At 53.2% G+C, this 14,778-nt stretch overlaps 1 protein-coding gene across 4 annotated transcripts in view; it reads right to left on the reverse strand.

Annotated features, from left to right (window-relative positions):
- AFAP1L2 (actin filament associated protein 1 like 2) overlaps nucleotides 1-13,600 on the reverse strand; it is a 95,173-nt gene extending 81,573 nt beyond the window's left edge. For 2 of the 4 annotated variants that reach the window (XM_045878885.3, XM_064595297.1), the window contains exon 1: nucleotides 13,106-13,600. In XM_045878885.3, the coding sequence (XP_045734841.1) occupies nucleotides 13,106-13,121 (16 nt within the window). In that variant the 5' untranslated portion in view covers nucleotides 13,122-13,600. Of the gene's footprint in view, nucleotides 1-7,397; nucleotides 7,421-12,981; nucleotides 13,004-13,105 lie in introns of those variants that run through there. The other 2 variants (XM_064595298.1, XM_064595296.1) reach the window with 2 other exon arrangements.
- Nucleotides 13,601-14,778: the final 1,178 nt, after the last annotated feature.

Raw genomic sequence — 14,778 nt, forward strand, 5'->3', positions numbered from 1 at the left:
AATGTTAATCCTTGGAGGGTTTTGGATACTGTAAAGCTCTCTCTCCTTTTCGCCAACTGCATTAACTTTGTCCAGGATGTCCACTAGTGATAAGAAGCCCTTAACTTCCATATAATCAAACTCTGAGAAAACTTGAGGATGGCAACCATGTCTCAATCCCACAATGCCAGTTTTTGAACACTCATAATACACACCCATGGGTTAGGTGCTGTGGACACAAAGAGGAATAATGGCATTGACCCTTACAGAGTTTGCAGCCTCCTGGGAATACAGACTTTCCATCAACTATAACGTGGACACAGTGACCATGGCCAGGGAGGGTTGTGTCAGGTGCAGTGAGGGGTTAAAGGCTTCAGGGGGTCCAGGCTGAGTCAGCCTTGACAAATAAGCTTGGCAGGCAGCCCCAAGGAGAGGACATCCAGGCCAATAGAACGGCACATGCACAAGCCGAGTGTGCAAAACCACAAGGAATCCAGTATGGCTGGGACATAGAGCAAAGTGAGGAATGACTACAGAGGCTTGAACAAACAGGAAACAGCCATGCAGAGAAGGAGCTCAGATTTTCTCCAGGGCAATACAGGGGATAACACCGCTCGCTCGCTCGCTCGCTCACTCGCTCTCCCTCCCCACAGCCACTGGCAAGGTACCTTAGACGCCATCTGCACTCAAAGAAGAGGGCCTGGTTTGGGGGCCTTAAGAAATCTGGGCTCACCTTAGCTACAGTGGCAATGTACTGAAATCTCAGAGAAACCCAAAGACAGAATATTCTAGAAAGAAAAGGGTTTGTGAGCATCCAAGTTAAACTACCAAGGCGGATACGAGACATCCACTGGACAGGTCTGGGTTGTCCTGAATGAAATGAGGCCCTCCCTTCCTGGCCTCCGTTGGAAGCTGTTCCTGCTGCCCCTGCCTTGATGAAAGTTCTCAGCCACAAAATTCCCCAACTGCCAAGAGTGCTTGCGCCGGAAATGCACCAAATAAAGTCATCGGTGACACAGCGGAATCTTACCCAAGACCCCACCAGGATCCCCGCCAGCCAGCTGTTTCCTCTTGAATCTAAACCATTTTCACAGTCAGTGAGGGTAAATTTTTTAAGGGGGAAAAAAGCCATTCGTAGAGAATCTTTTGTTACAAGCTATGTGACTGCCCGTATTTTTTCCAGCCAGGGAAGGAATCTATACGCACGAACACACGGCCGCCAGGTACGAAGGCACAGAGAAGGGCTGTGCGCAGTGCAGTGAGGGGTTAAAGGCTTCAGGGGGGTCAAGGTGTCAAGGCTGAGTGAGCCTTGACAAATAGGCTTGGAGTCTGGAAGTCACTCCACCCCAACAGAGCAGTCTCTTGGCACTCTTACTTTCTCTCTCCCGGCTGCCTCGGCCTCCCCAGGGCAGACAAATAAATCTTGTTGTTAGACAGCACTTGTACCCTTGGAGGGCATTAACAGCTTTAGGAAGTTCGAAGAAAATGGGGCCAATTGTCACCTGACACCCCCTCTCCTCTGACACGAGTACACACACACACACACACACACACACACACATCCCACTCACGTCTGATGTTTGTGAAGAGAAGGCTCTCACCAGCCTCTTCCCAGTTCACCACGGCCCTGCCAGCCACACAGGTTTAGGGCTGCAAGAATGCCAGGAGGGAAGGAAGACAGACCCCCAGATCAGGGTCCCTGCATCCCTCCAACCCACCACAGGCGTTTTCCAGCACAATCCCCGACCCCCTTCCCCCAAGTCAGCTGCCCTGTGGGCATCAGGAGTCGGGGCCGAGCTGGAGAACTGAGGCTGAGAGTGACCAGAGGCCCCGACTCTCGCTGCCGGTCCGCGCTTACGTCAACAACATCCGTGGGCCTCCCTGCAAACCTGGGCGCACCGCGGCCCTCCCGTTGGGGTCAGAGAAGCCAAAACCCCCACACTAAAAGATGCACCAGGGAACTCCAGTCCCGAAGTCTCTTCGGGTCCAAGCGGAGGGCTGGAGGGCGAGGGCAGGGGAGGGAGTCGTGCTTCAGAAGGATTTGATCTCAAAAGCAGCCGCAGACTGAATTCCCCCTCTGAGAACAAAACGGGCCTTCCCCGGCCTTCCCTGGCCTTCCCCACTCTCGGGGGAACCAGTGCGTGGCGGGCCCAGAGCGACACCTGGACCCCATAACTCTCAGAGGTCTGCTCCCAGCCCGAACAGTTTCCAGTGACACACACCCAGCCTCCAGCACATGGGCGGGAGATGGACGCCTGCCCACTGAGAAGCCAGGAGGTCAATGGGAAAAAATTATTTTCGTCAGTGTTGAGCCCTCATGTTTGGAACTTTTATCCAAACTGCGGCACTGTTCTCATGCTCCCCCTGTGTGGACGCCAGGCCCTCCTCTGATGCTCACTGCCAGGGAGCTTGGGGGGGCGGTGGGAGGAGCCCCCACCCCTCGGAGGTTAGCAGGTCCCAGGGCCGTTTAAGGACCCGCACAGGGAGGCCAGGAATGCTCTTTCCTGGGAATCTGAGCCACCGTGGCACTAACCTGCACTGGGCCCGATGGGATGGCTGGCCAGGTCCCGGGGTGAGCCAGTGGCGTGGACCATGAGGCTTGGAGAAGGCGGCCTTCTTTGCATTAGGCCATCTGGAACGACACTTTCTAGGGCCTGAGGAAACATCAGGGGCTATGCTGAACAGAGTTTCACTCTGGCCGCCTCTGCCAGGAGGGAATGAGATGCTCTTTGGCTGAGAGCAAGCCCCACTTTCCCCACCCCGACTCTGAGGTCATCAGCTCCCCCTGGGGAAGCTTAGGATTCTAGCCATGGCTACTAGAAATGAAAGCCCCACAGAACTAGAGACCTGGGGCCCAGGGGTGGGGGTGGGGGGTCGGTCTTTCTGGGTCTTTCTGGCCTCAGGTTCTCAGAGGGAATCCCTTTTCTAAACTCAAGACTCAGGAGACCTGAACAATGGATGTGGCAGGGAAAAAAAAAAAGAGAGAGAGAGTGGCAGAAAGTCAAGAGGGGAGAATGAGGGAATGAAAGGAGAGCATGGAGGGAGGCGGAGAGAGAGGGAGGGAGGACGCCACCTTCACAGGAGCAGAACGAGCCTTGAGCCTCCTGTGTGGTGCCCGAGAGGGGGCCTGGAGCACCTCACACTCACACTTGCCTGTGACGGTTCTGTCATCAACCCAACTCACTCTGCCACAGGCTCACTTCTAGGGCATCTGGGATGCTGTGAACTTGAACCAGAGATGGGCTTCCACCATCCCCAAGGGGACACGAGCCTCCCCCGGCTCAAGGACCTGCAGCGGCTGCTCTCTCAGGAGATCCCCAAGAGCTCTGGACACCAGGAGCGGTCACGGTCCAACTATGCTGTGGCCGTGCAGACCCCTGTATGAGGCCATCCCACACCAGGGTGCTCAGCCACCGTCCCAGCGGTATCGACTGCAGGGACCCCATGTCTAAAACACGCTAAAAGGCACACAATCCAATTCGACCCTGACCATCATGGACCAGCCGCACTGCACTGGGCATTCGAGCAGCAAGTGTGTGAGGTCGTTTGACACTCACCACTTCAGCCCAAGATCTGCCACATCCCCAGCCTTTATTTCCTTCCACTTGTCTAGAGGCGAGGCCGCAAAAGGCCAGACAATGCAAAGGGCGGTGGGGTGGTGACCATCTCAAGCTCATAAGGAGCCTGGGATTGTCACCAAGAATATCTACCCCTTGTGGACCCAAGACCACAACGATGAAGAGGCGCTGTCCCAAGCAAACACACCACCCAATAGGTCCCAGCCCCGACATCAGGGGTACCAAGCACCCTAGCAGAGTTCCTTCCAAAAGGACCCATATTTGAATTTTAGTAAATCAGCTCAATATGTTCCAGGACTGTGGGTATTAAATAAAAGAAGTCAGTGAAACCTCCAAACAATAAGCTCATTCAACACAATCTCTTTCTCTCCCCCCATCTGGGGACCTGAATACAGTCAGCATGAATAAATCCTGTTGTGTAAAAACTGGGGGAGAAAAAAAGGGGGTGGAGGATGGAAGGAAATGGCAGGGTTCCCACTTGCTGGTCTAACAGGGAGGCTAAGATCATCCCCACAACCCACAAGGATGCCAGCGTGCCGGGGTAGTCCCCGGTGATGGTGGCAGCAACTGCGGTCCAGGTAAGGAAGTATCTGGAATTCCCCCACCCAGGCATTCCCAGCTTCGCCTCTGCAGCCTGTCCATTCTGGAACTTGAACTAGCAGCGGACCATTGGGCTGCCCCAAACCTCGCCTTTCCTAGGTGGACCCACGATAAGCTAGGCCTGACCCTGCATCAGGGATGTTTCACTTTGAATACATACAAAACAGATTTCCTACCTCTTTCCCTCCCCCTGCAGCACCCCCCGACAAAGTCAAGACGATTAGAACTAAGGACTGCCCCAGCAATTCTTCCTGAATACCCTAAGAACAGGTGAACAGACCTGCCTTTGTGAGCGACTAGTGGCTCTGTGCATGACCACTGGCTTAGATAGATTCGTGAGTAAGAAGAGTTGCGTGCGGGAAACTCTATGTAATTCATGGTTGAACGTGATCTAGGCCCAGATTTTTCTCATGGATGGAAGTTCTACAGCCTTTCAACACGCTGTATTTAAGAACGATGGGAAGACACAGGATCAGCTCCCCAGGTTATAGATCCAGACACAACTCGCCTGAGGAATAAGCCAATTCAACACGGGTTTTGATTAAGCAAACAAACAGAAACCACCAAGATCTTCAGATTCCATCAGGACCACCAGAGTGCTCCTCTTCTCATAGAATCCCACATCCCATCTCCTGCCATGGTGCCTAGGAGACTTCCCCTGTCTGGAACCAAGAGGACCGATCCCTTACATCATATGGAACTAGGTGCATTATTTTGCTAAATCATGGGTTCTCCCTGCCTCAAAATCATTCCTAGCTAACAGAGACAAGCAGGACTTCCAAAAACAAAAAGTCAGCCAGGAAGGAATTACGGGGCAGATTTGGGTACTCAATTCCAATTCAACAACTTTATTGGTGAGGGGGAAAAAAAAAAAAAAAGACTTGCAGGAAGGCGGCCAGATTCAATACATTAGATCCATGTGTGCAGCCTCGGAGTTCCCAGGGTGGGAGCCCGGAACTAATGCTTCGCTATTCCATGACCCTCCTGGGCTCATCTGCTGTCTGAGTTTAGGAGAATGGTTTTTCCTTCTCTCTAAATAGAGGGTGAGCTTCCACCCTCACACTGTTTGGGCCTAATGGAAAAAGTCTCTTGCACTTAGGATGCTGTCAAGGAGTCCATCTTTTTGTTTTCTACCCAAATTCTTCACTCCCTTCTGCTGTACCTCTAGATCGCTGAAGACAGGAAAACACAGAGACCTCAGATTCTGCTTACAACCTGTGATGGCCAATGGGACACTCAATCGCCACAACACCCCAAACTGCTAGGGTTTTATTTATTTTTAAAATTTTGTTTATTTTAGAGAGAGAGAGAGAATGTGTGCACAACCAGTGTTGGGGGGTGGGGAGAGGAACAGAGCAAGAGGGACAAGCAGACTCCCCGCTGAGTGAGGGGCCTGCCGTGGGACTCTGAGATCACGACCTGAGCTGAAATCAGGAGTCAGACACTTAACCAACTGAGCCACCCAGTCGCCCCACAAGGGTTTGTTTTAAAGTCAGCTTGCTGGAGGTATAATTTACACACAGGGAAGAAAAATGCCCTGCACACTATACACTTCTGAGTTTTCACAAAAAACCTGGAACTATGGAACCACTACCACTATCAAGATCTGAGCCGTAAATGTTTCTATCATTCCCCAAACTTGCCACGTGCCCCTTTGTGGTCAACCCCTTCCCTCAGCCCTGGCAACAATGGCCTGGTTTGCTTTCCCCCTAGTTTTGCCTTTTCCAGAAAGTCGCATAAACGGAATCATGCAGTGTGGAAGATTTCTGAGGCTGGCTTCTTCCACTTAGCACATGGGGGATGTATCTTAGGTACAAACTGTTGGTTTTTAAGCTTGGGACTTTTACTTTCTTGCCAAGGACATGAAATGATTGGCTCTAGCTCATCTTTGCTATGGAGGAACCAAATTCTTGATTTCGGGCCTTTTAAATAAAGCAGAGGCCTGGGAACAGGGTGACCTCCCCTCTCCATCCACAGAACTACAGGATTTCCTGGGACTTGGGGCTTTCAGGGGCAAAATCAGGAAAGTCCCAGACAAACCGGGAGAGTTGGTCACTCTCCTTGGGACAGCCACATCCGAGGGCAGGGCTGCACATCTGCCCCGCTCAGATGCCTCTGTGAGCAGCAGGTTGCTCGCTCTGAGCTAACAGCTGACTGTCCTCCCTCGGTTTCATAGCAAGCAGGCCAGTATGCAAGCTGTTGCAGCTGAGCCCCTGCACAGAGCTCACACTCCAACAGGCCTGCAGCTGTCTTTGAAGTCCCCGGGAGGGGCTCAAAAAAGTGAGAAAAGCACTCAGGGGTGTGTTGAGAAAACAGCAGAGCAGGGCTCCCGTGGGTGTCGGCTCCCACCCCAGGCCTCCCCGGTATCGGACTGCAGAGAGACATGGGACATGAAGGTGCTCTGGGCTCATTCTGCTTTCACTCCAGTCCGATGCTGGCTCCTACTTTTCTATACATTCTCCTCGCCCTTCCTCCCCCAGTGGGGTTTTTCATTTGGAGACTAACTAGGGAGAAGGGGAGAGCCAAGAAATAGAAAATGAGTATAAACAGCTTGAAGTTCTTGTTAGAATTTAAGGGTTTCTCCTAGATAAACTTACCGAGACATCAGAGAAAAGTCAGGCAAGGCCATGATATGAGGCTTGAGAATGAGCAATTCTGTGCCCACCTCCTTTCCAGCTGACTCGAGAGAAATGCACAGATGTTCTCTCTCGGAGAGGCTAGTTTACCTGGGAACAGGCTGAGCTTCCCCAACTCAGAGCTCCCAACAGCTTGGAAAAGCATGTGATGGGCACAGCTGGTGCCCACATTAACAGAGGATTCCCCCCTCAATACACACACAAGAAGGCGGGAAATGCTGGGGTCACAACCATGTCCTAGAGGCCTCAGGCTAGCTGTTCTCCTGGACCCATTCAACACTGCCCCTTCTCAAAGTATCTGCCAGTAACTCTTACCATTTATTCCACCAAGCGGCCTGTGAGACAGGTTAGTGATCATTATCCTCACTTGTACAGATGAGGAAACAAGGCCCAGAGAGATTAAGTGACTTGCCCAAGGTCGCACAGCAAGTTAGTGGCAAAGGCCAGATTAGAACCCCGAGCCCCAGAGCGCCCAGGCCAGCGCCCAGCTCCACAAGATCCCTCAGCCATGGGTCCAGAGCAGGGGCAGAGCCAGGTCTGCGCCCTCGGGAGCCCTGGAGGCCAGGTCAGCTGCTGCAGAGAGCACAGGCAGGCTCATACTCACAAGCAGAAACCTGCAGGATCCTTCTCTGTACCACCAGACAGCAACACCCCTGTGCTGGAACAGACAGAAATAAGGCTCAAGTCGGGAAAGCCAAGGGCCACCGCCGTGGGCTTCTGTCTCCACTCATGGGATGTGGCTTTGAGATTTTGCTCCATTTCCCTTTAGGAACCAGGTCTGCTCTTGAGAGCCAGAGCATCAGACAATATGTGCTGCCAATGCCCGGAATCATTCATTCCCTCATGCCCCAGTTATGCCCCGGGGACCTAGGTGCTGGCAGTGTACCAGGGGCTGAGGGGGAGGGGCGCCGGGAGGAGAAAGACAAGATTTCAGGCTAGAAGGCATTCAGTGTGACAGAGGAGACAGACATCTAAGACAAGGTGACATTCATTCACCTATGATATACCAGGCGTGGATGAGGTTATACCTCAAGTAGTGCAGGAACACAGACGGAATCAGGGGAGGCTTCACGGAAGAGGAGGCATGTGGACTAGGCCCCGAAGATTGAGGAGCGTTTCACTGAGCAGCTAGTCCCTTCCTGGCTAAAGGGACACGGAGAAGGAAGTGGTCTGAAATTGCTTTGAGTACTTCTTTCTAAATAAACCCTTGCTGTTAGTAGAACAGGAATTCTACCCTTTAGAAACTCAGTTCTCGGGGGCCTGGGTGGCTCAGTTGGTTAAGCCACTGCCTTCGGCTCAGGTCATGATCCCGGGGTCCTGGGATCGAGTCCCGCATCGGGCTCCCTGCTCTGCGGGGAGCCTGCTTCTCCCTCTCCCACTCCCCCTGCTTGTGTTCCCTCTCTCGCTGTGTCTCTCTCTCAAATAAATAAATAAAATCTTTAAAAAAAAAAAAAAAAAAAAAAGAAACTCAGTTCTCAGGGATATTGCATCCTGTGTGACTTTGAGTTGTTGCTTCATCTCTTTAGACCTCAGTTGACCCGTCTGTCAAACGGGAGTGAATAATTCTGTGTTTCGGAGGGTGGCTCTGGCCTTCCCTAACAATCTTTGGAGATGCGTTCACACACAAGTCCTTGAGGAACAAATTCCTCACATGGCCAATGGCAGTCTCTCTCCCACTGTCTGTGACTCTCGGCTCTCGCCAGGAAATTGATTTTATTTATAAGAATCACAACCCTAAGCTGACCTTCGTTGGGCTATCCATATTCCCTCCCTCATTTCCCTCTCCTCAAGACATCCTCCTCCAAAGATTCCTCAGTGACCACAGAGCAACGAGCGTTGAAGAGTGCTTGGTAAGTCAGGATAGACCAACACTGGAGGCTGTTTTCTAGATGGGGAAACTGAGGCCTGGAGAGCTCGGCGACTTGTCCAAGGAAACCGAAGGCACAGGTCTCCCCATTCCCAAGCCACCGCTTTCGTCCTCACGCCATGACTGCTCTGCTTCCTGCTTCGGCCGGGGCCTGGGCAGACGTGCCATCCTCCCTCAGCTTGGGGAAAGTCTCCCATCTCTGAATGACAGAAGTCTTTGGAGAAACATTTCCCATCATTAAAGGGATTTGCAAGAAAACTGGCACAGCTTCCTACGCTTTGAAGCTTGTTGGCCCCTCCTGGCCCTTTAATTGTACTTGGCTCCAGCCCAGTTCCCAGAGCTCCTACCCCTTCAGAAGAGGGGAAGGGCCCACGGCAGAATTCCCGCCACCACCCAGCCTGGCCCTTCAGCACCAAAGGGGACCCCTCAGTATTTCGGTTTCAGACCATTCCACTGCCAACGCATCAAGGACTCCCACACTAAGAGCTTCAAAGTCAAAAAGGCTCTAGGTCAAGTCCAACCATGAGCAAACCCTGAGCTTGGGATTGGGCAGCATCCCTTTTGAGATGGTTTTGGAAGCAGTGTTCCCACAGCCTTTAAAGCCTAGGACAGCTTCAGGAGAATCACATTCGATTTCTGCCGGTACCACAGATTAGGTTAAAGCACATCACGGGAGTGTGGAGGGGGTAGCAGTCTTACTCCCCGCTTGCTTTTAATTTTCCAGGTGAAGAAGGTGGATATGTAACTGCGTATCTTTTCTCAGGGGTTCTCAATTTTGGCTGCACATCAGAACACCTGAATACCTAAGCCCCAACCCTAAACCAACTGAGTCAGAAGGTCCTGAGTGGGGCCTACGTATCCCTGTTTGTTTTCAAGTCCCCTGATGGTTCCCATATGTGGCTAAGGTTAAGAACCACTGCCTGAGGTACAGTTTCAATAGGGAAAAACCTGAGCTCCTAAGCATGGAAAACACAAGATCCAGATGATTCCTCTGAAATGAGTATTATCAATCCGCCCACCTCTCTTAGTTGGTGTTTCTTTTTCAAACCTTCCCTGACCACAGATCGCAGCACTCCCAGTTTAGGCTTTCAAGAATTTTTACTGGCTTGACTCTTCCCAGCTCATCTCTACCCTGCAGTACCTTAGAACAAAGTGCCCTCTCCCGGGAATGGAGTGATCTGACTCAGAAGCAAGCAAACAAAAACAGAAAAAGAAGGATGACACCTTCAACCAATTACTGTGATCCAACTTAAAGCGCATAGCTCAACCATGACTGCTCAGATCCAAGTGTGATGCAAATTCAGGAAGCTTCCGCGGGGGGACGGTCCAAGTGCAATCCACAGATAGTAGGTCAGTCCCATTTGGCCCTAGACACACTCACCAGCTGGAAGAGCAGTAGGAACCAGAATCCTTGACCACATGGTGTGAGTTCAGCCAATGGGCACGGTGATCCAAGGGTGCTCTTATGAGAGTCATAAATATGTAAACATCCAAGGATGGGAACCTTTTCAAGGGCCCCTGTAGATGCTGGCACCGCTTACACAACACGGAAGATTCACATACAAGAAACAGCTCCGCCATCACTTTTTATGAGAACTCTTATAAAAACTCCATCTCACTCGGAAGACACTCCTACATAGTCTCTCCCCACCCCTACCCCTAGCTTTTGCTTGAGAGCGCCATGGCTATCTAACAGAATGACTTCGATGGGATGGGGGAAAAGTTGGAAATGTTTCTACGTTAGACAGAGGGTGCTATTCCAACCACTCTTTAGCTCCAGACCTCTCTTTACATCCTACAAAACAATGGAAAATCAGCTGAGCCTAAAAATGACAGGCTCGCATTGGAGGATACACAATATGTATCACAGGCTAGGGAACATGGAAAACAATTTCTCCTATATCAACTGCTTTATAAGACTTACAAATTAAAAAAAAAAATTTTTTTTTTTTTTTGAGAATCTGGACACAATGAGGCATTCTACCTATTTGGGAGAGCTCAAAATTGGGAATTTAGAAACACAGAATGGGGTATTTCAGTAACAAAATTTAAAAGTGTCACAAATGAGACTTCTTCTTCGTAATTTTTATATGTTCTAAAAGCCCAGGTAAATCTTGCTTTTTCGTTTTACTCTGTTGTTAAAAAGATACCTAGTCATTCCATAATGATTTAATCTTACTTTAAAAACAAAGACACCTTCGACCTCTGATGAGCAAGAGAAGACTACGGATGCCAGTTAGAGCTGCCCTGGTTAATCTCAGACCGGGCCCACCTGCTTCATTTTGCACAGACCAACTTTTCAATTCAATGAGAGTTCAAAACACAAGTCATCGGTTTCTCAAAAGAATGGGGACTTCTAAGTTCCTGGGGTGGGGGTGGGGGGATCCCTAAATTCCTCAGCTGAAAGGTATAGTTAGTAAACATTAGTATTCACTCCCTCTCCAAACAGGAAAAGATGAGTTCGATTAGCTTCTGCAATCCAGATAATTCTCAACTGTATCCACTTATCACTCTGATTTACTGCAAAATGATGAGGCAGATACATGTGTTACCGAAAACATAAACACTCTGAAATGGAAACTAAGTTTCCTTCAGTTGGCAAAAATCCCTTGATGCTCCAGGGTGGGAGGATTTTAAACTCCCAAGATAAAAAGATAACTAAAAAGACTTTCTCAGGTCAAGGGCCAAGTCAAAAGCTATTAATACAAAAAGCTTCTGATAATAATGGGCATTTAGAAAGAAGACCCCCAATGTTGTAATTTGCCCTAACTTGGATAAATATGCGGATTTGAGAAAGCAGCTTGTACCCTGGACCTTCAAACCCGAGCCAGCAACTCCCTCACTTCCCAATTCAGAAAAGGCACACCCTGAGTTAAGAGGGACCTCAGAGGCCACCCGCTTCCAGCTAAAGTCCTGAATTCCCTGCGAGAGTCCCTCCCAAAGGGCGAGGGGCAGGCAGAGTGGGAGAGGGAGCAGCAAACTGCCATTTTACAAAGCGAGGGGCTGTGGCTTCCTCAAGTGTCCTGAGACCACATAAGGGAGCATTCAGTCATCCCAGCACAAAACTGACATGATCTCAGCAGAATCTGGGACGAAAAAAAACCCACCCGGTTAGAAATGAGAGAGGTGCTCCAGGGAGGGTTCACAGAAAGAAACCAAAGATTGCCAAGTAATTTAACACTGTCCCCCCGCAGTCGGCTTCCCGAGCCGTTGGCAAAGACCCTCTCCTTCTGCATGAAGTGCTGCCTAAAATGTAAATCTTTCACCCTCACCTGCAACCAGGTGACCCAGATGAGAAAAAGCAGTGGGAAAAATCAACAGACACGACTAGTTTAGGGAACTCAAGCCAGTCCCAGAAGAAGGTTCCTTTATGTCAGTCTTAGAAACGAGAAACCACTGGGAATGAGATTCCTTGGGAATCTGAGCATTCTCCTTTATTACCCTCTCCCAGGGGAAAATAAATATAGAAACAGTATTTCCTCTCGCAGGTTTGGCAGGGACGAGTCCAGGGCAAGGGAGCGCAAGAGACTTTCCCAAATGAGATGGGGGTAGGGGGCGTCCGCAGCGCCCCGCTTAAGGGGCAGCTCTTTAAACTCTCTTTCCAAAAGATCTTTAATCCTTGGCTTCTAGACTCCGGCACCGGGGTTCCGAGCACCGGCTCGCTGCGGGCACGACACGGGCTCGTCCGCCCACCAGGGTTTGGCCAAGATCCCCGCCCTCGGCCAAATCTAAAACTTGCCCAGCGGCGCACGGAGCTGAGCCTCCGCGCGCTCCACCTGCCGGGCATCCCGTTCGGCCCCCCAGCCCTCCACTTCGCCCGACCCCTGTCTGGGGATGGAGAAGCGAAGGGCTCGGAGAGAGACGGTTACCGGAGCGGCCGGAGGACTGGAGCAGCCCACCCCGGCGGGAGCGGAGCTGCGCGACCCGCCCCCACGCCCCCCCAAGCTCAGGCTCTGTCCCGGGGTCCGCGGGCAGCCCTCCACTCCGGCGGGCGCCCGGGCCAGACGACCCAACGACTTGCTCCTTTGCCCCCAAGCAGCGCACCGCGGCTCCGAACTCACTCAGGGCCTCCCTGGCTCCCGCATCTTTTCGGGGCAGCCGGGGCGGCCGGCGCTTGAGAGGTGGGTCGCCAAGCGCACCGTCTCTCCTCTAACAGGTGGGAAGCCTCGCCACGCCGACCCCCGCCCTCTGCGCCCGGGAGGCTCCCAGGGACCGGGCCGCGGCCGCCACCTCGGAGCCCCCTCGTCGGGCCCGCGGCGCCGTCGTCGCCCGGGTCTTCGGCCCAGGTCCAGGCTGGGCGGGCGCCGCCGGGGCTGCTCACCTGAGTCCCCGCGGGACGCGAAGCGCCAGCGCTGCCGCCCCCCGGCGGCCCCAGCCCTCCCAGGCGGCGCGGTGCGGCCGGAGGGCGCCGTGCGTGCGCGCCGCGCCGGGACCCGCGCCCTCACCTTTGTACCGCTCCATCGGGGCCGCGGCGTGCGCTCCCGGCCGCTCGGCTCCGGCGCTGCGCTGCGCTCTCGGCGCTCGGCTCTGCGCCCGGGCCGCCGCGCTGGCCCCTCCCCGTGAGGTCACGCTCGCCGCCCGACCTCCTGGCGCGCCGGCCGCGCCCGGGGCTCTCGGACCCCCTCCCCGCCCGGCGCGCCGCCCCCGCGGGGGAAACTCCTCCGCCGAGCCCCACGGCGCCCAGCTCCGTGCGCGGCCCGGGCCCGGCCCCCGCCCGCAGCCGCTGGCGGTTCCTTCCCCCTCGTCCGGGGCCCGGGGGCGGCGGGAGGGCGCGAGACTCGGCTGGGCCCGAACCCTGGGGGAGGTTCTGGCGAGGGGCCGGCTCGGGCGGGCCTGCAAGAGCAGTTCTTCCAACCGCGGGGCAGCAAACCCACTGCGCGGAGGAGGAGACTGAGGTCGAACCCGGGAGGCAGAGGCGTGCCTAGAGCGCCTGGCTCTTGGCCCCCGGGCCAGCGCGCTAATGCCTTGGCTTCCTCCAGAGGCGACCGGGGGATGAGGGTGGGGACACCCGAGCCCTGCCCCCGCTCCTTGGGAATCGCTCCAACCCCCGTAGCACTCGCTCCGGGCAGCCACCACGCCCCCGGTCGCAACACACACATTAGGGCGTCTGAAAATGTCTACTTGCTGCCTTCTACGGGGACCCAGGCGCCCTGGGAGCCGTTGTTCTAGGATCTCGTGAGGACTCGAATTCCTAGAGTCGTCCGGACAAGTCCAGGAGCACCTGACCGCCCCGGAGGGGTGGCATCTGCTCCCTAGGAGCTCGCTCACTCGTGGCTCTAAGTCCACCCCGCGCCACAGCCACCTAGCGCCCCACTTCTGACCTTTACCTTTTGCCATCTGTCCCTCCAGTCTCTCAACCTCATCCGCCCCCAAAGGAGATCCATGTTTTCCTTTAAACTTCTTGATTTTCACTTCAAAATCTCAATCATGGTTCGTGCAGGATGCCTGGCTTTTTCAGCACGTCTCCCCCACTTTCTTGCAGGAACATTAAAGAAGATTTGTTGTTGCGGTTTTCTAAGAGATTTCTTCATTCTTCTCGGAACAGCAGAGTTAGCTCTGATTTTTGGAGACCTTCTGCCCTGGCGGTCTTAGAAATATTTTCCTTAGTTGTGTTAGCTGCTAACATCCAGGGAGCCCTCCCTACAAGCGGGGCATGGCGCTTAGGGCTGTTGCACGCTCTGCCTTTCATTTTCCCAGTAATCCTGTGATGCAGGGATTATTATTATTTCTATCATGTAGTTGAAGAAACTAAAGTTTACAGAGACTAGACAACTTGCCCAAAGTCACACAGCTAAAAAACAACAACAAAGCAAAAACAAAAACAGAGCAGGCTTTAAACCCAGGTCTGCTGCTTCCAGACGTTTGTTCCCAAAGCTTTCCTGACACTCATGGGCCAGGCTGTTACCAGCTCGTGAGCACACAGACAGGTGAACAAGGTCAACACAGTCGGGTGGGTGCTCTGATAAAGGCACAAGAGACTCTGGGACCCCCCGTGGAGGGTGCCCAACCAGCCCAGAGAAGCCTTGTAAATCCTCGGAGGAGGAGATGGCTGAGCGAGTCTTAAGAGATGAGTTGGAGCTAGTGAGGGGACAGGAGAGGCGGCGTGAGTGCAGCCTTC

The sequence above is a fragment of the Mirounga angustirostris genome, unplaced genomic scaffold (genome assembly GCF_029215605.1).
Source record: "Mirounga angustirostris isolate CCGP_5_RB_7025 unplaced genomic scaffold, mMirAng1.0.hap1 SCAF_6, whole genome shotgun sequence".
NCBI lineage: Eukaryota > Metazoa > Chordata > Mammalia > Carnivora > Phocidae > Mirounga > Mirounga angustirostris.